The 23,055-nt window shown below is 28.4% G+C and overlaps 1 protein-coding gene across 1 annotated transcript in view; it reads left to right on the plus strand.

The window, feature by feature from the left end:
• Nucleotides 1–344: 344 nt before the first annotated feature.
• The window catches only part of LOC129613701 (homeobox protein orthopedia-like), a gene marked incomplete at its 3' end in the record, with an annotated part of 45,831 nt that continues 23,120 nt past the window's right edge, over nt 345–23,055 (plus strand). The window contains exons 1-2 of the mRNA XM_055527873.1: nt 345–466; nt 544–1,681. Of these exons, the coding sequence (XP_055383848.1) occupies nt 1,648–1,681 (34 nt within the window). The remainder of the gene's footprint in view (nt 467–543; nt 1,682–23,055) is intronic.

Raw genomic sequence — 23,055 nt, forward strand, 5'->3', positions numbered from 1 at the left:
ATACACAGTTATGTATTATAATATATTATGTAAAAAAACCTTCTGCAAATGAAATACCCATACTGCTTACTCTATATATTTATAGGTATGCATATAGAAATTGTGTCTCATTTAATTGGTTTAACAATAAATACCTACAAGAAAAGTACTATTTTTTGTAAGTTGAACAGAGATAACCTTTATACATTTTTATATAATACCTATTCATTCTAACACATACATAAATAATTTTACTTCTGTTCAAATCGGTTTGCTTTATTAATCTATGATATTGTTAAACTTACATTTGTTTTATTTTTAGTTTTAGTTTAATATGCCGTGCTCGTTTTAGTACTATTTTTAAAATGAAAGCGTTTTGTCATGTAAATCTCAAGTAGAAATAAAAAATAAGAAATTTGCTTTAAATATTTTTGAAATTAAGTTCATTTGCCAAGATTTTAAGGAATTAGTTTAAAAAGAAAAAAAAGTACATATACATATATATGTATATTATATAACAAAAAACAAATAAGAAAAACATTAATGAATTTATTCGTTTTTTAGGAAATATTAATGAATTTGTTCGTTTTTTGGAAGTCGAAAAAAACAAAGAAGTTGAGATAATCAATAAAAAGTTAATACAGGTACTTTTATATAAGCGTATGTATATGTGTATATACATAAATTAATTTCTATGATTTGTCAATTAAGTAATATACTCTCATATATGTTAATGTGCGCAAATAAAAAATACAATGATTTAATTTGGATATGTAAAGTATTTGGCTATACTATAAATGATTATTGTTGTACATACTGAAAGCAAAAATACATTTTCTTTTAATTTAAAACTACTCCACATAAAATGGAACGGATTTAAAATCGACATTATTGTAAAATTATATAATATTTTCGTTGAGTTTTTGTAAAAACATAACGTATGTAATACAAATAAATATCAGTTGAAAATTTTGTAAATTAGTTCACACAACTTATTTGTTTTTGTTTGCCTTTTAATTTTGTAACATGCAGGACAATAGAGAATTGAATTATATGACTTTGAAACTTAATTGGATAAGATTAAACTGTTTAAAAAGGAAGTGTGTTATAGAGCGAAATTAAATGAGAAATCTAAAAAATTTTTAAGTAATATGACTGACTAAGGATTCAATCAATAAACCTTCCAAAAAATAAAATTATTATATATAAGTTTGCATATGTGTCATCAAAATAGGAGAACGCTTGTAAAATATGTACCCTCAAACATGCACATATATATGTATATATACGAGTTGTTTGTATTTTGTAAGTAAGGCTTATTTCTCACAAAATAATCTGTGAAAATAAAATAATGTGAGAGTGCAAATTGAAACATGCATAAGCGGTACATATTATTCACAATATTATTAATAAATAAATGGTACTTATATTCACAATAGTTTCTTAATGTATAATAATTTTGTAGTGCTTTAATAATTTTTAAACATTCATATTTAGAATGTGTAAATTGCATATAGTTTTTTAAAAATAATGTGATATGTACTGAAATTTGAATAACACATGTATACGAAGTATTCGAAAAAAAATCTGAAAACTTAGTAATTTTATTAGCAAATATTTTCTTTATACTTTATTATTTAAATATTACTAACTAAAAATAAATGTAGAATGGTACACACGAATAGTCATCTTAAAATTCGAGGTAAGTTTTAAAATATTATTTTAAACATAATCTTATGTATATACCTTTTGTTCAATATTTATTTATAAAATTAAGTGAGTGTATCAAAATTTGAAATTTTTAAAAAACTTAAAGTAATCCACATAATAGAAAGCTATGACATGTAAATTTTATATGCATAAACATGTTTGTTTTCAAACTGACAACCTTTTTTTATGTTATGGGAGCTGATAGAACTATGTAATTGATTACTCGTGAACCGCAAAGAATCGTGAACTAATTACTTGTAAACTATTTACTTCGTATTATCTATTTCGTATAAAGATTTTACTCTATATAATTTTCATTTATTGATTTTGCTTTTAATTTGAAAATTTAAAAACATTTTTCAAGATATAATCAGGCATACATCAAAAACGTATTTTTAACAGCTGATCTATGCGATTCTTCCTCATCTATTCACAGTCTTAACGAATCATAATTAAAAATATTATATATTCCGCCATGAGTTTTCAGATTTTATTTTTAAACTATTTATCAAATCGTTTATACACGAATCTATTATTGGTTTATTTTCTTAATGTAACATCCTTCTCGTACTACCTTCAGAGGTTTTGGTGTATAGTTTTTCAGAATTTATTTTTTTATAATGTTTTCTCCGATATCTTCTTGGGTAGGGGGAAATCTTGTAACTTTTGAACTGTAGCCAAACGGGTTCATTTATTTCGCTAAATGTTTTTTTTTGCCGTATTTTTATTTCAAATACAAATGTTTTTACTGCCACATTTGTATTTGAATTATTGAACACTTCATATTGTTTTATTGTAAGCCAGGTTGCGCTACTACCATCCCTCTGATATTAAATGCAGACTAGCAAGACGTCCTGTATCAAACGCACTTAGATTTCGTTTGGATTTTAGTGGACTCTTACCAAAAGCGAATGTTTTTGCTCCTCAAACCAGTGGAAAGGCTATAAAATTAATGAATGTATAAATTTGCTTGCTAGGCATTTATTGTTGGAGTTTAAAAATAAAATTTTCACAAGTAAATTTAATAAAAAATATTCTCATATTACAAAACTGGTTTTACCTGTCCAAAATCCTGAGTTATCAATAAAAATAACAAAACTAGACTGTGTTCGAAAATTCCAAATTTGAAGCCCCATTCATTGAGAAACATAGACAAATAAAAAGTTAGTACGAGTATATGAAAAATTTAAAGAATTTTAGATTTTTCAAATGTTATTGTTAAGTTCTGTTATAAACATAAACATCATGAGCTGTTATTATCATTGCGATACTTAAAGTTACATTACATTAAGAGTGACATCTATAACAATCTCACTATAAAAACTAGAATTTAAAATATTTAATATTAGCTTTTAGGTTCGTGTGGCAGATACCGAACACGTCAATTATTTAATTCAATTTTTTCAATCATTTAACGATAGCTTTTAGTATTGCATGTCAGCTTCGCAAACCTGCGGAGCCATTCCGCAAAAACTTCGATTTAATATTAGCTTTTCGGGTTGTATGACAGCTATCAGAAACAATGCAGCAATCGCTTTTCAATTTTCAGGACTTAGTGTAATCTTTATATAAAGACATCCGCATAAAACGCTTATCTCTATTTAAAGAACAATGTTGTTTGGCAGTAGCATTTTTTAAATTTTTTTATAGACAAAAATTTCTATATTACTCATCTCTATAAAATGACATCTCCTATTTGACAAGCAACTTCAATTTTCCATTTCTAGTAACCTTTCGGTCTGTCGACCTGTGTATGTACGCGTGTATCTCAAGTTGGACTGAACCGATTTTTATGAAGTTTTATATGCAAATTTATTTTGACTATGATAAGGATTGATCAACTTTTGAGATATATCAGGCCTCGGTAACTGGACTTTTTGATGGACCTGTTTCATAATTTGGATCATTTTGAAAAAAATATTCGACCGATTTACTTAAAATTTCATATATAAGCGCGACTGTGCGCGAACGTCTTAACTTTTGGAAGAAATCAGGTGTCAGCAACAAAGGGTTTACTACGGGCCAAAAATATACTTTTTTGCGTATATAAAGAGAAATCATCAACTGATTTCATTGAAATTTAATATTTTAATTCGAGGTTTTAGAACAAGGAATCTATAAATTTTTTGGGAAGGTCATGACATTTTCTACTATATCTACGGAGCGAATTGATGGAATCTCTTGAAATTTAGTATATGAGTTCTGGTTATCATCAGAAGTTACTGACGAAAGATAACCGAAATGTTTCGTAAGATTCCGACAGCACAAAATGAATCTTTACTAAGTGACAGTATACATGTGCTGACCACATCAGATTTTTTTATAGAAATTTGGTTGGTATTTGGCTGACATTATTAAGAGCTGTTTGTAAGAGCAGAAATATATTTTCTCTATATTTTTTTTTCATCAAAAAATAATTGCGCAAATAAGTATTTCAAAATAAGTTTTAGGCATATGCACATATTCGAATTTTTGTAATGTGTGCCTAAAACAAATTTTTTTTTCAAAATTGTCTATACTGTGACTTTTTGTTTGTGTTAAAGCTAACCACTATATTAAGATTTGTGTTTTTATGTAGAGAGTCTCTATTTAATCTATATATTACGAACAAAATTTTGGGTAATGCCATGTATATATCCATCAACAAGTAGAAATTACTTTCCGAAATTTTGCAATCAGAAAAAATTACGAAAACATGAAAACATTTTTTTATTGTTTGTGTGAAATTATTGAGTATTCTTTGTGACTTTCACTTTATTTAGTAGTTATTTGTAAAGCTAGATCCTTTCTGTATACCCTATTCTTCTACTTTACACTCGCTGTATTACCTTACAATAACTCCTTTGAAAAAATTTAGTTTTAATTTCGTACATTACCTATGAAGTTTTATTGATTTTGCATTTATTACACGTTGATTAGCTGAGTAAAAGTTCGTTTTACAATTTGCATTTCTAAACGTATGAATTTGCAATTCGCAATTTTCAATTCTAAGCGTATTTCGTTTTTCAGAATTATGGCTGATAATTTGTCAATTGACCTTTGGTTTTTGACATTGCCAAAATATTACACTGGTTCGCTCTTCCCTTGCTTTGAAAGAAGCTTTAAAATTTTTTGTTTTTAAACGCTAAAGCTATAGATCATTGATACAATCGATTTAAGACTTCTTAATTAATATTTTGTAAATTTGATTAAGTTCCAGATTTGTAATGTACTTAAGTTGCCAATATGACAGTTTTTTATGAGCTCGTGCTTTTTCGCTCTGAGGCTGAGGAAATCTCCTGTTTGTCAAATTTTCTACATGCACAAAAAATACTAAATACAATTACTCATAACATTATCATTCTTCTGCTTAACTTTTGCAAGTAATTGTATTTTTTTGTACTGTTTTCATGAAAGCGTAATAATCTGCAATTTTGCAAAAAATATTAAATGTAATTATAAAATTATCAAATTTTGGTTTATATGAGATTTGTTTTAGTGTTACTACAAATTTTTGCGCGAACACTAAAACAATATATTATGTGGTAAAGCATTTGTGGTATTTTTTTCAAATTTTATGCTACACTGTAAACACATTTTCCTAAAGATAAGATCCCTCAAATCAGCAGTCCACTCACTTAAGGTTGATTTTACAGCTATTTATCTATTATTATTGGCAATCAATTTTATATTTTTGGTACAAATTTAACAAAAATCATTATTTTGTTAAATAAAATATGAAAGCTTTGCTTGTCGGCGAAACTAACTAACAAACTGTTCAAGAAAATTGTTCAAGACTCAAAAATGGAGAACTTAATTGGAAATCTAATTTATAATTTTATTAGATTCCTGCATATTTAAATAAGTTTATAAAGTTTGCAATTTGAATATGCAATTTAAAGATAAAAGAATGGCGTTGATTTGTGCTGAAAGCTTTTGAAAGTAACATCGAATTAAATATTTTGTAAATTTTTTCTTAAAATAACTCCAAAACCAAATACCTATCTTTAAATGTAAATTTCGTTAATTTTTTAAATATTCTATCGTATGGTAAAATTGATCATAGATTGATCCTAGCTCAAACGCGCCAAATATTTAAAAAACACGCGGCAAATTGTTTAAAATTCATGTAAACTCGTTAAAAAGAGTTCTTTAATTTAAAATACTAAAGAACTGCTAGAAATATGTAGAACAAAGAAAGTTTATAGAAGTGAGCAAAAAACCATTTTTAGGTAGTTGTATTTCTGTTTTTACTCTTAAATACACTCATGCTTTGGCTGAAAAGATGAAAATTTCATGACATTTTAAACTCGACTTTCATTTGTAATTTATATTCATGCTTTAATATTTGTAATGCTTTTAATTATCTTACAATTTTAACCAAGTTTACCTTTTAATTTTTTGTTTTATTTTTTGTTTTATTATTTAATTTTTAATTTTAAACAGTTTGGTTATTACAGTCAAATTGTTGAACTCGAAATACTCGTTATTCAGCAAGAGTACGAAGCAATTGATATTTAATGAGAGAATACGGTGAAGTAAAGAAATACGTACTTATATTTATTGAATAAACTTTATTTGCCATAAGATTAACCCTTATATTTTATTGAATTAAAAGTTTATTTTGAATTATTTTACCGCTGTTCTCTTATGTTTTCGCGATTTTGTAAGTAACGGACTCGCTTCAGTTTTCTGAATCGCTCACGATTCTCTTCATAATATGTAGCACTAATATTCTATTATAAGCTCTCAGCAAAACTTAGAAATTTATTCAAAATCCATCTAATTACTTAAACTGATTTTTAAAGACTGAGACTGGTTTAAATCAAACAGACTTTGAATTTCTATAAAATAAAAAAATTTTTATTTAGTATTTCATGTGTAATTACATGTTATGTGAATTACTACAAAAAAAAATTATTTTTTCATGATATCATTTGTAAATATATGTATTTTGTCTGACGATAATGAAACTTGTTGTTATAAGGTTGACACAAGCCTTCTTTTGTTTGGCAAGATCTCTGATTTTAAATACCTTTATGTTCCCGAACTCAATCCTAAGTTGCTGTTCTAGCAAACTTGTTTATTTTTTATAACTTGCATATTACCGAAGTTTTGTATTGAAAGTTTTCAAATTAATGTATCCAATAGATCATGAGTTACAGGAACAGCAAAGTTTTTTAAATAAATAACATATATATAATATAATCAACTTACAATTCAGGTGGTGGCGGTTTTTTTTTTTCAAGGGGATACAGAGATTCTCGTGGCCCTTCTCACTTCGCCCCATAAGATCTTTTGTGATTCGTGAACCAGTTACATCAGCACTATTCCAGGCCCCTGTCGAATCTCAGTATTATGTCCACTAGAGGACGTGAGATCTCCAAAGGCGTCACAAAGGCCCGACCGAAGCACAGGTATACAAATTTCCCTAGAAATTTAATTGAGATTAACTAATGTTTAAAATAAATAAATTTGGGTCAAAGCAATGGTTTGTATTGTAGCACTTTTCCCTTCAACAAGTGAAAAATCTACTTTTAAATACAGTCTATTTCATTCATATACAAAACTATTTCTAGGATTGCATATATTTAGGATGATGCATACATGCAGTGTTTGAAATAAAGCAAAAATTAATATAAAGAGGGGTTAACATAATGCTCGATTTTAAGGGTTTATTATGTGAGTTAAGAAAAATAATTATATTTTTTAATGTCATGGAATTTACCGTTAGCTTCTTGCGTTTATAGAAATTTGAAAAAGCATGCGGTTTCTGAAATATAAGGTGTCAAACATTCAAATTTTACAAATTTCAAGAGGAGATAACTTGAGAGAGGGTGGAGATGGAAAAAAATTTTCTTCTGACAAAATGAATTATTTGTAAATGTCTAAAAGCCCCTAAAATTTTAAGCTTCTACAGGCTGGGGTCTAGAAGAAAAACGACATCAAAAATTTGGAAAAAAAAGACTTTAGATAACGGTAAATTTGAACGGCCATTTTGTTTTTCTAAAGTTTAACTATAGTATGCCGCGCTTGGGAAAGCAAGCCGCTGCGTTTCTGCGTTTGCAAAATTTCAAAAATGCTTATGGTTTCATTGCAACAAATAGTTAAAAAAGGGCATTTTTAGGGTTTTGGGGGAGTATAACTTCTAGATGGGGGGGAGATAGGTAAAAATTTTGTTCTATGGAAATAACTTTCTAGTAAAGATCTATGTAAGTACAAAATTTCAGTTTTCTATGAGTGAAACTAATAAGCCCTTTTTCAAAAATTTTTTTGAAAAAGTGCTAAAAACTATTTTTATTGCAAGGTAATTTTTAATTTTATCAAAACCTGGTATACCTTCATATTTAAGCAAAAACGGTTTTCAGTTTCATTCATTTTCTTTGTTTAATAAATAATACAAATAATAATAATAACAAAAATACGATAATTGAAATCAGAATTTATATAATAAATAACCATATAACAATTTTTGGTTAAAACTAAGTTGTAAAACCGTTTTTAAACTCAAGTTATATCAACGTAAAAGTTTCTATGGGGTGAGATATACGTTCTCATAACTCGTATTGAACGTTTTCCTAACTGGATTTGATAAGTTATGGTGGGTTCACGTATTTAAGTAACCTATAAAATTTGGTTTCAAAAACCCTTCAAACAATATGTAAATGTGAAACTTTATAATGACGATATTTCAAAACTGTAATACAACGTTTGGTTTTATTGCTGTAATAATGATATTTTTAATCATCTGCAGAACGCGTAAATTTAGCGTTGTTATAACGAAATTTTTAAGCGTGTAACTAACGTTGTCGAAAAACCTCAATTCTCTGCTTAAAAATAACGTTGCAGTAATGCACCTATAAAACGTTCTTTCGACGCTTTTAAAATACATCGTATGAACGACTTTTTCACACGGAATTCGAACTCACGCGAAAGAGGTGAGCTTAAAAATTCAACCCACCAGGAATATTTTACAATTCATAAGATACAATTAATGTAAGTTGAATTGTGAATCTGCTACTATTTGCGAAATTTTGCTTTAACCTCATATAAAAAACTTTGCAATAAGATACTATTTTTGATAAATACATACATTTTTTAAATTTTAAATTGAAAAAAATTTATTTCACTGTATATTGTACACGTATCCTAAATTTTAAAAATTTAAACAAAATTTAATTATTTCCGGCTTTTTTAAATTGAATTAAGTATCATGCTTTGAAATAAGAAACGCGTACACAAACTTAAATTATGTTAAATTTAGATAATTAGAAGAGTGTTAAATTAGAAATATTACTGTTTAGAAGTCGCTTCTATTGATTATGTCTTTAAGGCTGCAGTTGTAGTTAGATCTGTTGAAGTGTATGCTGTTACAATTAACTTTAATGGTACTGGTTTCTCTGGTGTTGAAGAAACGCTGAAAATTTAAATAAAGTGCATTATTACGTTTGTCATTAAATTAAACAAACCTTAAAATATTAAAAGCTTTATATTTTAAAGAGTTTTCATTTCAATTTTTAAAATAATAAATAAGAATCAAAAATTAAGTGAAATAACTTAAAATCTTATTACCTTTTTAATCTGAATTTAGCTTGCTTAATATACTCCTTAAAAAACTTAGACCCATCAAAATCTGAAAAACTTTTTTGACGACGTCTAGCTGCTTCAATTGTTACTGCCAATACTTCCCTGTAGGCACTAAAGTTGTATTCGTAAAATTTTTGGTCCAATCCTCCTAAATTTGATAGTTGTAAGATCTGTTGAGTAGAAAACGCTTTAATATTTATTTATCTATTTTATATTGACTGGACTAATTAATAATATTGCTAAATTATTTTTAAATTGTAATTCAGTACGCAATTTATTTTCTAGGATTTCAAGATCATCCTTTGTATGTAACGGAAAACTCATATATATTACATCTAAATTTAAATCGAAACTGTCTTCCGAATTATTTTTAGCTGTTAAAAGCATATCAATACTATACCTTAATATCTGCCACATGCTTTTCAAAATTTTGGTTTTGGACGTCTAAGTCCTCGCGTAATTGTTTTATTTCATTTAGCACTAAAATTTTAAAATTGAGTATCGATAAAATTTTCAATGTTATATATTTTTTTAATGATAAAAGTTTTACCTTCTTCTAGTAAAATTTTTTCATGTTTACTAGTTAAATTGTTGTTTACCTCACTTGGTTTAAAATTATCTTGATTTGTGTAAAGCACTTCTCCAAAATTACTTACGACAGAAGAACCTTTCAAAATTGGTTTTTAAAACAAAAGTTTTGTGTCTACAAATTCTGACTTCTTAATTAATATTTTGTAAATTTGATTAAGTTCCAGATTTGTAATGTACTTAAGTTGCCAATATGACAGTTTTTTATGAGCTCGTGCTTTTTCGCTCTGAGGCTGAGGAAATCTCCTGTTTGTCAAATTTTCTACATGCACAAAAAATACTAAATACAATTACTCATAACATTATCATTCTTCTGCTTAACTTTTGCAAGTAATTGTATTTTTTTGTACTGTTTTCATGAAAGCGTAATAATCTGCAATTTTGCAAAAAATATTAAATGTAATTATAAAATTATCAAATTTTGGTTTATATGAGATTTGTTTTAGTGTTACTACAAATTTTTGCGCGAACACTAAAACAATATATTATGTGGTAAAGCATTTGTGGTATTTTTTTCAAATTTTATGCTACACTGTAAACACATTTTCCTAAAGATAAGATCCCTCAAATCAGCAGTCCACTCACTTAAGGTTGATTTTACAGCTATTTATCTATTATTATTGGCAATCAATTTTATATTTTTGGTACAAATTTAACAAAAATCATTATTTTGTTAAATAAAATATGAAAGCTTTGCTTGTCGGCGAAACTAACTAACAAACTGTTCAAGAAAATTGTTCAAGACTCAAAAATGGAGAACTTAATTGGAAATCTAATTTATAATTTTATTAGATTCCTGCATATTTAAATAAGTTTATAAAGTTTGCAATTTGAATATGCAATTTAAAGATAAAAGAATGGCGTTGATTTGTGCTGAAAGCTTTTGAAAGTAACATCGAATTAAATATTTTGTAAATTTTTTCTTAAAATAACTCCAAAACCAAATACCTATCTTTAAATGTAAATTTCGTTAATTTTTTAAATATTCTATCGTATGGTAAAATTGATCATAGATTGATCCTAGCTCAAACGCGCCAAATATTTAAAAAACACGCGGCAAATTGTTTAAAATTCATGTAAACTCGTTAAAAAGAGTTCTTTAATTTAAAATACTAAAGAACTGCTAGAAATATGTAGAACAAAGAAAGTTTATAGAAGTGAGCAAAAAACCATTTTTAGGTAGTTGTATTTCTGTTTTTACTCTTAAATACACTCATGCTTTGGCTGAAAAGATGAAAATTTCATGACATTTTAAACTCGACTTTCATTTGTAATTTATATTCATGCTTTAATATTTGTAATGCTTTTAATTATCTTACAATTTTAACCAAGTTTACCTTTTAATTTTTTGTTTTATTTTTTGTTTTATTATTTAATTTTTAATTTTAAACAGTTTGGTTATTACAGTCAAATTGTTGAACTCGAAATACTCGTTATTCAGCAAGAGTACGAAGCAATTGATATTTAATGAGAGAATACGGTGAAGTAAAGAAATACGTACTTATATTTATTGAATAAACTTTATTTGCCATAAGATTAACCCTTATATTTTATTGAATTAAAAGTTTATTTTGAATTATTTTACCGCTGTTCTCTTATGTTTTCGCGATTTTGTAAGTAACGGACTCGCTTCAGTTTTCTGAATCGCTCACGATTCTCTTCATAATATGTAGCACTAATATTCTATTATAAGCTATCTCAGCAAAACTTAGAAATTTATTCAAAATCCATCTAATTACTTAAACTGATTTTTAAAGACCGAGACTGGTTTAAATCAAACAGACTTTGAATTTCTATAAAATAAAAAAATTTTTATTTAGTATTTCATGTGTAATTACATGTTATGTGAATTACTACAAAAAAAAATTATTTTTTCATGATATCATTTGTAAATATATGTATTTTGTCTGACGATAATGAAACTTGTTGTTATAAGGTTGACACAAGCCTCCTTTTGTTTGGCAAGATCTCTGATTTTAAATACCTTTATGTTCCCGAACTCAATCCTAAGTTGCTGTTCTAGAAAACTTGTTTATTTTTTATAACTTGCATATTACCGAAGTTTTGTATTGAAAGTTTTCAAATTAATGTATCCAATAGATCATGAGTTACAGGAACAGCAAAGTTTTTTAAATAAATAACATATATATAATATAATCAACTTACAATTCAGGTGGTGGCGGTTTTTTTTTTTCAAGGGGATACAGAGATTCTCGTGGCCCTTCTCACTTCGCCCCATAAGATCTTTTGTGATTCGTGAACCAGTTACATCAGCACTATTCCAGGCCCCTGTCGAATCTCAGTATTATGTCCACTAGAGGACGTGAGATCTCCAAAGGCGTCACAAAGGCCCGACCGAAGCACAGGTATACAAATTTCCCTAGAAATTTAATTGAGATTAACTAATGTTTAAAATAAATAAATTTGGGTCAAAGCAATGGTTTGTATTGTAGCACTTTTCCCTTCAACAAGTGAAAAATCTACTTTTAAATACAGTCTATTTCATTCATATACAAAACTATTTCTAGGATTGCATATATTTAGGATGATGCATACATGCAGTGTTTGAAATAAAGCAAAAATTAATATAAAGAGGGGTTAACATAATGCTCGATTTTAAGGGTTTATTATGTGAGTTAAGAAAAATAATTATATTTTTTAATGTCATGGAATTTACCGTTAGCTTCTTGCGTTTATAGAAATTTGAAAAAGCATGCGGTTTCTGAAATATAAGGTGTCAAACATTCAAATTTTACAAATTTCAAGAGGAGATAACTTGAGAGAGGGTGGAGATGGAAAAAAATTTTCTTCTGACAAAATGAATTATTTGTAAATGTCTAAAAGCCCCTAAAATTTTAAGCTTCTACAGGCTGGGGTCTAGAAGAAAAACGACATCAAAAATTTGGAAAAAAAAGACTTTAGATAACGGTAAATTTGAACGGCCATTTTGTTTTTCTAAAGTTTAACTATAGTATGCCGCGCTTGGGAAAGCAAGCCGCTGCGTTTCTGCGTTTGCAAAATTTCAAAAATGCTTATGGTTTCATTGCAACAAATAGTTAAAAAAGGGCATTTTTAGGGTTTTGGGGGAGTATAACTTCTAGATGGGGGGGAGATAGGTAAAAATTTTGTTCTATGGAAATAACTTTCTAGTAAAGATCTATGTAAGTACAAAATTTCAGTTTTCTATGAGTGAAACTAATAAGCCCTTTTTCAAAAATTTTTTTGAAAAAGTGCTAAGAACTATTTTTATTGCAAGGTAATTTTTAATTTTATCAAAACCTGGTATACCTTCATATTTAAGCAAAAACGGTTTTCAGTTTCATTCATTTTCTTTGTTTAATAAATAATACAAATAATAATAATAACAAAAATACGATAATTGAAATCAGAATTTATATAATAAATAACCATATAACAATTTTTGGTTAAAACTAAGTTGTAAAACCGTTTTTAAACTCAAGTTATATCAACGTAAAAGTTTCTATGGGGTGAGATATACGTTCTCATAACTCGTATTGAACGTTTTCCTAACTGGATTTGATAAGTTATGGTGGGTTCACGTATTTAAGTAACCTATAAAATTTGGTTTCAAAAACCCTTCAAACAATATGTAAATGTGAAACTTTATAATGACGATATTTCAAAACTGTAATACAACGTTTGGTTTTATTGCTGTAATAATGATATTTTTAATCATCTGCAGAACGCGTAAATTTAGCGTTGTTATAACGAAATTTTTAAGCGTGTAACTAACGTTGTCGAAAAACCTCAATTCTCTGCTTAAAAATAACGTTGCAGTAATGCACCTATAAAACGTTCTTTCGACGCTTTTAAAATACATCGTATGAACGACTTTTTCACACGGAATTCGAACTCACGCGAAAGAGGTGAGCTTAAAAATTCAACCCACCAGGAATATTTTACAATTCATAAGATACAATTAATGTAAGTTGAATTGTGAATCTGCTACTATTTGCGAAATTTTGCTTTAACCTCATATAAAAAACTTTGCAATAAGATACTATTTTTGATAAATACATACATTTTTTAAATTTTAAATTGAAAAAAATTTATTTCACTGTATATTGTACACGTATCCTAAATTTTAAAAATTTAAACAAAATTTAATTATTTCCGGCTTTTTTAAATTGAATTAAGTATCATGCTTTGAAATAAGAAACGCGTACACAAACTTAAATTATGTTAAATTTAGATAATTAGAAGAGTGTTAAATTAGAAATATTACTGTTTAGAAGTCGCTTCTATTGGAATGTGAGAAGTTTATATGAATCAGGGAAATTAGCAAACACTATAGTCGAAATGAAAAAATGTAAGATAGACATACTCGGTATTAGCGAAACTTGGTGGAAAGGATCAGGCGAATTTTGTTCCGAAAATGTAAAAGTATTTTTCTCAGGTAACAAAGAGCCAAATCATAGAAAAGGAGTAGGTGTATTATTATCTCAACACGTAGATGATAAGGTAATAGCGTTTCTTCCTAATTCCGATAGAGCTATGCTAATAAAAATTAACGCCAAACCGCTAATAATCAATATTATCCAAATTTATGCCCCATCAATAGATCACTCAGATGATGAAGTAGAAGAATTATATGGTGAAATAGAAAAACTATTAAAATCAACCAAACCCCATGAAATAAACATCATTATGGGAGACTTCAATGCGAAAGTTGGCAACGATAAAGTTTGTGATGTAACAGGATCATTTGGTCTAGGTACCCGAAATTCGAGAGGAGATAGATTAATTCAGTTTTGTCAAGAAAGAGGCATGAAAATAACTAACACCTTGTTCGATTTACCACCGAGAAGGTTATATACATGGGTGTCACCTCAAGATAATGATCAAAACACGGTACGCAATCAGATAGATTACATACTAATTAACAAGAGGTTTAGCACATCAGTCACGAAAGTTAGTACTATGCCGGGGGCTGACGTACCATCGGACCACAACCTTCTTGTAGCAAAATTGAAAATAAAGCTAGCAAAAGCTCGAAAACCTGCCCACAAAAATAACATAGATTTTGATAAGCTTAAAAACCAATCCATTAAATCGGGAATTGCATCAGAAATTAATAATAAACTTCAAGTTGTTAATTCTAATAGAAATATGGATGGTCTAGAATTATGGCAGCAGACAAAAGATATCTTAAATGGGGTAAAAAATGATAAAATTGGGCCGAAACGTTTTATTGCAAAGCAAAAATGGATGACGGAGGAAATTTTTGAGTTAATGAGCAGCAGGCGTAAATGTAAAAACCGAGACGTCGCAAAATACAAAGAACTCCATAAAGTAATTAGGGCAAAAATTAGGACCGCAAAAAAAGAATGGCTCACTAGAGAGTGCGAAGAACTGGAAAGATTGCAAAGAGTACACGATGACTTTAACTTGCATAAAAAGTTTAAAGAAATAACAGGAGCGCATCGTAAAGTAAATCATTCTGCTTTGGTAGATAATCAAAACGAAATAGTGACTGATCACGATCTGAAGAAAACAATATGGGAAAACTACATTCGCGAGTTGTTTTCTGACAATGAAAGGTCTTCAATTCCAGAACATTTATCAAACCAAGACTTAACAGGTCCACCGATCACCAAAGTTGAAATCCAGCACGCCATCAGAAATTTAAAAAACAATAAAGCTGTTGGTCCTGATGAAGTTCCAGCCGAAGTATTAAAATTAATTGAAGAACAAAATATTGAAATTTTCGAACGGATATTTAATCAAATATATAATACAGGTATCTATCCTTCAGATTGGCTTAAATCTAGTTTTATAACCTTACCGAAAAAGAGTAATGCCAGAACTTGCAATGAATACAGAATAATTAGTTTGATGAGCCACACATTGAAAATATTTTTGAAAATAATACACAGCAGACTGTACAAAAAACTGGAACTATGTATGGGCAACACGCAATTTGGCTTCAGAGATGGCATGGGTACCAGAGAAGCTCTTTTTTCAATACAGGTTTTAGTACAAAACTGCAGGGATGTACAGAAAGATGTATTCCTATGTTTCATTGACTACGAGAAAGCTTTCGATAGGGTGCAACATAATAAATTAATCGATATTCTGAAAACAATGGACATAGATGAAAAAGATATTCAGTGTATTCAGAATCTATACTGGCACCAAACTTCTGAAATCCGCATGGAAAATACAACAACAAGACAAATTGAAATCCAGCGAGGAGTTCGACAGGGGTGTATTTTGTCACCACTGCTTTTCAACTGTTATTCTGAATTTATATTTCGGGAAGCTAATATGGAAGAAGGTATAAAAGTTAACGGTGTCACTATCAACAACATAAGATACGCCGATGACACAACTCTACTATCTGATAATTTACAGGATCTTCAGTTACTGTTAGAAAAAGTCAACCACCATAGTAAATTATTTGGCCTAAACATGAACATTACTAAAACAAAGTTCATGATAGTAAGCAGAAAAAATACGTATGATAATACGGTCAAACTAACACTGAATGGCTTAGACGTAGAGCGAGTAACCCGATTTAAATATCTAGGATATTGGCTAGATGAAAAATGGAACACTTCATTAGAAATCAAATGCAGAATAGAAATGGCAAGAGATGCCTTCTGCAGATATAAAAGCGTTCTATGTAACAGGGAATTTGATCTTAGTCTAAGATTAAGGTTAATAAAGTGTTACGTTTGGTCAGTACTTTTATATGGCATGGAGACTTGGACTTTGAAAGTATCAGATATGAATAAGATCGAGGCGTTTGAAATGTGGTGTTACAGACGAATTTTAAAAATATCTTGGGTCGACAGGGTTCGAAACACTGAAGTGCTGAACAGGCTGCAAATTCAACGCGAGTTACTACAAATTATCAAGTGTCGTAAATCAGCATACCTTGGACCTATTATGCGCAATAACAAATATGAAATACTACAACTGATTATCCAAGGCAAAATTGAGGGTAGACGTGGCATAGGTAGAAAAGAAATATCCTGGCTTCGAAATATTAGAAACTGAACGATTGCGGTGATAGATTAATGTGATTCGCTAACATCCTAAAGGATAGGCAGCTAAAGAAGAAGAAGAAGAAGTTTTTGCTTGGATAGCATATAAAATTTTTTTTATATTTTGCAAATCTTGATTTCATCGATCTATTTCTAATCCAAATAACTAATAATTTTTTCATTACTCCAAAGCATATTAGGTTCATCTAATCATAATCTAACGGAAAATTGTGTATCATATCGATGGGCAAAAGTTCAAGTGGTGATATACTAATGTGATGTTCTTCATAAATTTTTCTACGAAATGAATCATCTGTTCGCATAATTTTAGAAATATTCGGAAAACACATTTAGTGGGACGTATAATTATAATCACCCTTGATACTGCAACGTTCACAAGCAAAATAGCCGTGGTGTCCTTTAATTTCCTTTAAAAAATCTCGTGTTGGAGCGTCACATATAAAATTTCTTATTTTTAAAGAAATTTCACTTGTACTCTTAACAATTATCATATTATTTGAAGCCTCCTGTATAAATAATTTTAAAAACTCGTATACATTAGCTGGTTTGAACATCGCATAATAAACTCCAACAACAAAAGGTGGGATATTAATACAGTGTGGAGAGCATAATATTGGCCAAAATTGTCCTTTTGAACTTTTACTATAAATCGTCTATATTAAAGTCTAAAAAAATTTCCGAAGGGCAGTTATTTAATTTTTCACCTCACCTTCCGATGGAAGCTTCTAGAGTTTAGAAGCCTTCCCTTCCGAGGGTAAAAACAACCTAAAGTTTTTCATAAATATTTAATACTTGTTTGTTTAATATTACATTTAATGCACCATATCTTGAGACATGAACTAAGGCTTAAATCTTCTTCGTCATCAGTTGAAGATGAATAATGAAAATTGCAATCACATTTTTCTTCACATTTATGTAAGCTGATGGATTTAAAACTAAAAATATTTAATTGTGTTGTATTCTGTTTTATCAAATTGCTCTTCTTTCTTTCACTTTTAGATTCACTTTTACTAGTATTATTCTCATTAAATATTTCTAAAGATTTGCATTTTATGTGCTTAACCATCGACGCTTCTTTTAAAACTAGCTGAAATATCCGGTTTCAATAAAAAGAACGAAACAAAAAAAAATTAATTTTTTAAGTGATATTCAAGCTAAAAATTTACCTTAATGCTATAAGATAGTTAAAGTTTAACTTTTTGGATATTTGTGAAGTTTCAAATTGGTTATGACTTAACTAATTATTAGCTAACAAAATATAAATTACCTTCAATCCAACCAAAATGTTGATAATTATTTATTCTATATGTTTTTTGATTATTTTTCAGTGAAATTTTTAATTCTAAGTCAATTCAATTCCTTCTTTATTGCCGAGTTTTACAAGTATTGTATAGAAATATTAAAACTATTTTTATTTGCAGCCAGAGTTTTGCATCTTCATATAATATTTAAAATTTATTTTGTATCTTTTAATGAGCAACTGTCGAAGCAACTAAAATTTTCTAATTTCTAGTAAAGTTTGTTTTAAATACAAATAAAAAATTAATTCCAAAAACATTAAAGATTAATTAAAATATTAAGATTATTGATCTTCAATGATAATTGAGAAATGAAGACATTTGTAAAATTTCGTGGGGAATGATTTTGACAACAATGTTGATATTAATCAATCTGTACTAAGTTGAACTATTACACTCGTAAGAAATCGTACAAAAAATTATGTTTTTAGTAGATCGTACATCATATTAAATACACCTGAAATTTTCAACTTTTTAGAATAATATTTCAATATTTGAAGCCAGTTTATAGGTTTATTATAACATTAAGTTCAGAAAATAAAACAACCTGATGCCTGAAAATTTTTTTTAAAAAATATACTATAAAATAATAAGACACTGTAGATTTATTTGTACATGAAGCTTAAAATGATAATTCATTTTTATATGAAATAATACATAAATTTTTTTAATTAAAAATTGTTAAAATTCCCACAATAATTCGAAATAAACAGTTTAAAACAAGAAAAACAAATTTAGTTGATGAAAAAGAATAAATTGCTAAAACTTGAAATCGCTTTGACAAACGTTTTGAAAAGTTAACATAAATTTTAGCATGTAGAAACATAAACTGAATTCGAAGTTCGTTATAATATAAGTATAGTAATTTCTATTTAAAAGGGGTACAAATCATTAAAAACAAAACAATTTTAGAAAAAATTAAAAATAATAATTGTAAGCTATATATATAATTCTAATTTTTTTGTGGGTTATAATTGAGTTTTTTTATAACAAAAAAATCCCAAGAAAGTTATGTTATATAATCAAAAAAATTGTATTTTACTAAAGAATTATCCAAAAAGTTATTCAAAATCTGCGTCACTACTTCTAAGCTTCAATCCCAGTACATAAAATTCAAAATCAACTAATAAGTTGTAGTAGAGTATTGATATTACTTTCAAGTTACAGTTCAACGTTTTCAGTAAGTTCAACTTCAACTTAAAAGTATTTTAAGAAAAAGGTACGGAAAATACGGTTTAAAATAAGTTTAAATAAATCCAAAAAAATTAAAAGTTATAATAGGGCTAACGAAAAGCTAATATAACTTTTAAGTAATAATACAAAGGTTACAGTAAGTTAAATTGTAACTTAAAAGTAAATGGGTAAGCTATATTTAATAATATAAAATTAAATAATAAAAAAAAATTTATTAATATAAAATTAACTCAAAACTAACGGTTTGAAAAATACTGTCTAAAATAAGCTTAAAAATATCCAAAAAAAGTTAAAAGTTATAAAACGTTAAAAGTTAACAAAAAACCCATTATGACTTTTAAGCTAAAGTTCAACGTGTACACTGTGTTTAGTTGTAACTTAAAAAAATGGTTTAGAAAATACGATTCACAATAAGATTAAAAAGTCGAAAAAACGTTAAAAGTTATAAAAGAGTTTTCAAAAAGCATATTTGTAAAAAAAAAACTCACAACAAACGGCTGCTATATTGTAAATTACTGTCTAAATAGTTAATTGTTATTTTTCAACTTGATTCCAAAATTTGGGTAAAGTTATTTTACAACGCTGGTTATTTTTTGTTACTTGGGTATATAGATAAGCAATTTTTATTTTTATACTACAACTGTGCAAACAGTTGCATATATTGTTTAAGGTACAGTTTAAGCGTTATAATCTTTTAAAGAAACTTAAGAGGTATCGTTCCCTAATTGCGGAATTTTATATGTTAGGGTTATAAAGAAAAGAAGTAAAAACGTTTCAGTCGGTATAAACCGATTGAATTATACCCTGCACCTTTCGTTGTTGTATAGCAAATGCTCGAACCTGGGAAACCATTCTATAGAAACTTCACGGATATGTCTGACCTATAACTGGACACACAACTGCTAAGTTTCATGAATCAGGCTTTATTATTTTTCCAAATATTTAAAATCAGCTTTTGGAGTTGTATGGCAGGTACCCGAACCTGTCAAGCAATTCCATCAAAATTTCACAAATATATCTGATCTATAATTGGACACACGACTGCGAAGTTTCATGAATCTGACTTTATTATTTTTCCAAATATTTAAAATAAGCTTTTAGACTTCTATAGGAGCTACTCGAACCTGTCAAGCAATTCAACCAAATCTTCAGTAATATATCTGACCTACAACTCGACACACAACTGCAAAGTTTCATGAATCATATTTTTCCAAATATTTAAAATTAGCTTCTGGAGTTGTATACCAGGTACCCGAACCTGACAAGCAATTCCAGTAAAATTTCAGAAATATATCTGACCTATAATAAAACACATGACTGCCAAGTTTCATGAATCTGACTTTATTATTTTACCGAATATAAAAATTTTGCTTTTGGAGTTGTATGGCAGCCAACCGAACCGGTGCAGCTATCCCATTAAAATTTTTAGAGCATATGAAGAATATAATTGGACACATGAATATAAAATTTTATATTGATGCCTTTATTCGTTTTTGAAATATTTAAAATAAACTCTTTGAGTTGTATGGCAGCTACCCGAACCCGTTGTCCGAATTACAATTGGATTCGTCCTTAGCACAAAAGAAACAGCTTTTGAAAGTTTGGTGTCGATTGCATTATTCGTTTTTGAGTTATCGTGCGATCGGGCGAACGGACGGACATGTTTAAATCAACGCAGAATTTTTCGCTGAGATAGGAATATATATATATGTATATATGTATGTCCATACCACAGATGACTCCTTCAAGTAGTTACAAACTCCATACCAAAGTTAATATACCCTTCACGAAGTGCAGGGTATAAAAACCGTAAGGTTTTTGTAACAATAGAGTTCGGTGCTCGGTAAATTTTTCGGGGTATAACTTTTAAAACAGAAATTTGTGTGCTTTTGAAAGTATTAAAGTTTTTACATTATGTTATTAGAACATCGATATAAGTTTCCTACCTATATGTATGTAATTTGTAAAAAAGTTTTAAACGGTACATTACTTGGTTAAATAGTTTTTCTCTTTTTCGTTATGCAACGCCTTCATTATTGAAAAGTAAATTTTAATTGTTAAGTATTATTTTGCTTTTTTATCCTTTAAATGCCCAATGATTTAGTGACAATTTATGTTTTTACTGTGTGTAATTACATTTTGTTTCGAAAACTTAAATAAGGCTTTTTGTTCTTTGCGCCAAAGCTGTCCTTTCAAAAACAAAAATTACCTGTGCAAAAGGTGGGTCAAACCAATGGTTTGTATTGTAGCACTTTTTCCTTCAACAAGTGAAAATTCTGCTTATAAATACAGTCTATGTATACCTATTATCTGACCATTGGTGCAGTGGTTATGGCACCGGTCCTTTAACCGAAGGGTTTCGGGTTCAAACCCCGGTCAGGTCACTATAAAAATTATATTCAATATTATTATAACTTAATATACAATACTAATAAAAATATTATACAAGTAATTTTCAAATATTCCTAATATTCGATATTAAAAAAAAAACTAAGAAAAATAAATAGTAAATATTAATAACCTCAAATAATTAATATACATATAAATAAAAAAAAACTACGGCAGGCTAGTCACCTACCTAGTTAAACCCTATGACGCTATGAAACTAGTGTATGAGAAATCATGCACTAGCCCTATGCTCCTTCTAGGAGTGAACAAAGGAAAAAAAAAAAAAAAATGTATACCTATCACACTATAAAAATTATTTTCATTCATATACAAAACTATTTCAAGGATTGCATATATTTAGGATGACGTATATATACAGTCTTTGAAATAAAGCAAAAATTAACATAAAAAGGGGTTAACATAATGCTCGATTTCAAGGGTTAATTGTGTGAGTTAAGAAAAATAATTATATTTTTTAGTTTCATGGAATTTACCGCTAGCTTTTTGTGTTTATAGAAATTTGAAAACGTGTGCGGTTTCGGAAATATAAGGAGTCAAAAATTCAAATTTTACAAATTTCAAGAGGAGATAACTTGAGAGAAGTTGGAGATGGAAAAAGATTTTCTTCTAACGAATAAACTATTTGTTAATGTCTAAAAGCTCCTAAAGCACGTATTAACGCGAAGGTAAGCAAGATAACCATTCAAGAGAAGGTAGTCCTATTTTAATTAGGGAAAAGAGTTTTTGGGCAACTAGAGAAATGAATTATTCGTTGTGGAAAGCAGCGAAGAGTACCAAGAAGTCGACAAAGCGAAAAAGCAGTGGGATCATGGGCAAAAAGCAACGGGGATAAGGCTGAACTATTTGCTGATCACTTGAAAAGAATTTTTTTAACCAAACTAACTGAATTCTAGTATTTTTTTTTTAGGAGATTTTGATATGGATGAAAGTACTATAGCTTTATTTAATAAAAAGGAAATTTGCCATGTGATAAAGTCGCTAAAATTGAATAAGCCTCTTGGTTTTGATTTCATTGCTGCCGAGATATTAATGTAGCAGTAATTAACCTGAAGTACGTTCCTAGTGCTTCAAAAGTAACGGAAGTTATTATGATAGGTAAAACTGGGGGAATTTTTCAATGAGGCAAAGTCATATAGATTGATTTCCCCACTACCAATGATATCAAAAGTTGTTCAAAAATTGTTGTTAACAAGGCTGATGACTGTAATAGAAAAAAATCTGATATAGTCAGCAAATAACCGACCGCAATTTATATTATCTAGTTAACTGAGAGCGTTACA

This window comes from Condylostylus longicornis, unplaced genomic scaffold (assembly GCF_029603195.1).
Source record: "Condylostylus longicornis isolate FDR11 unplaced genomic scaffold, ASM2960319v2 ptg000088l, whole genome shotgun sequence".
NCBI classification, from domain to species: Eukaryota; Metazoa; Arthropoda; class Insecta; order Diptera; family Dolichopodidae; genus Condylostylus; species Condylostylus longicornis.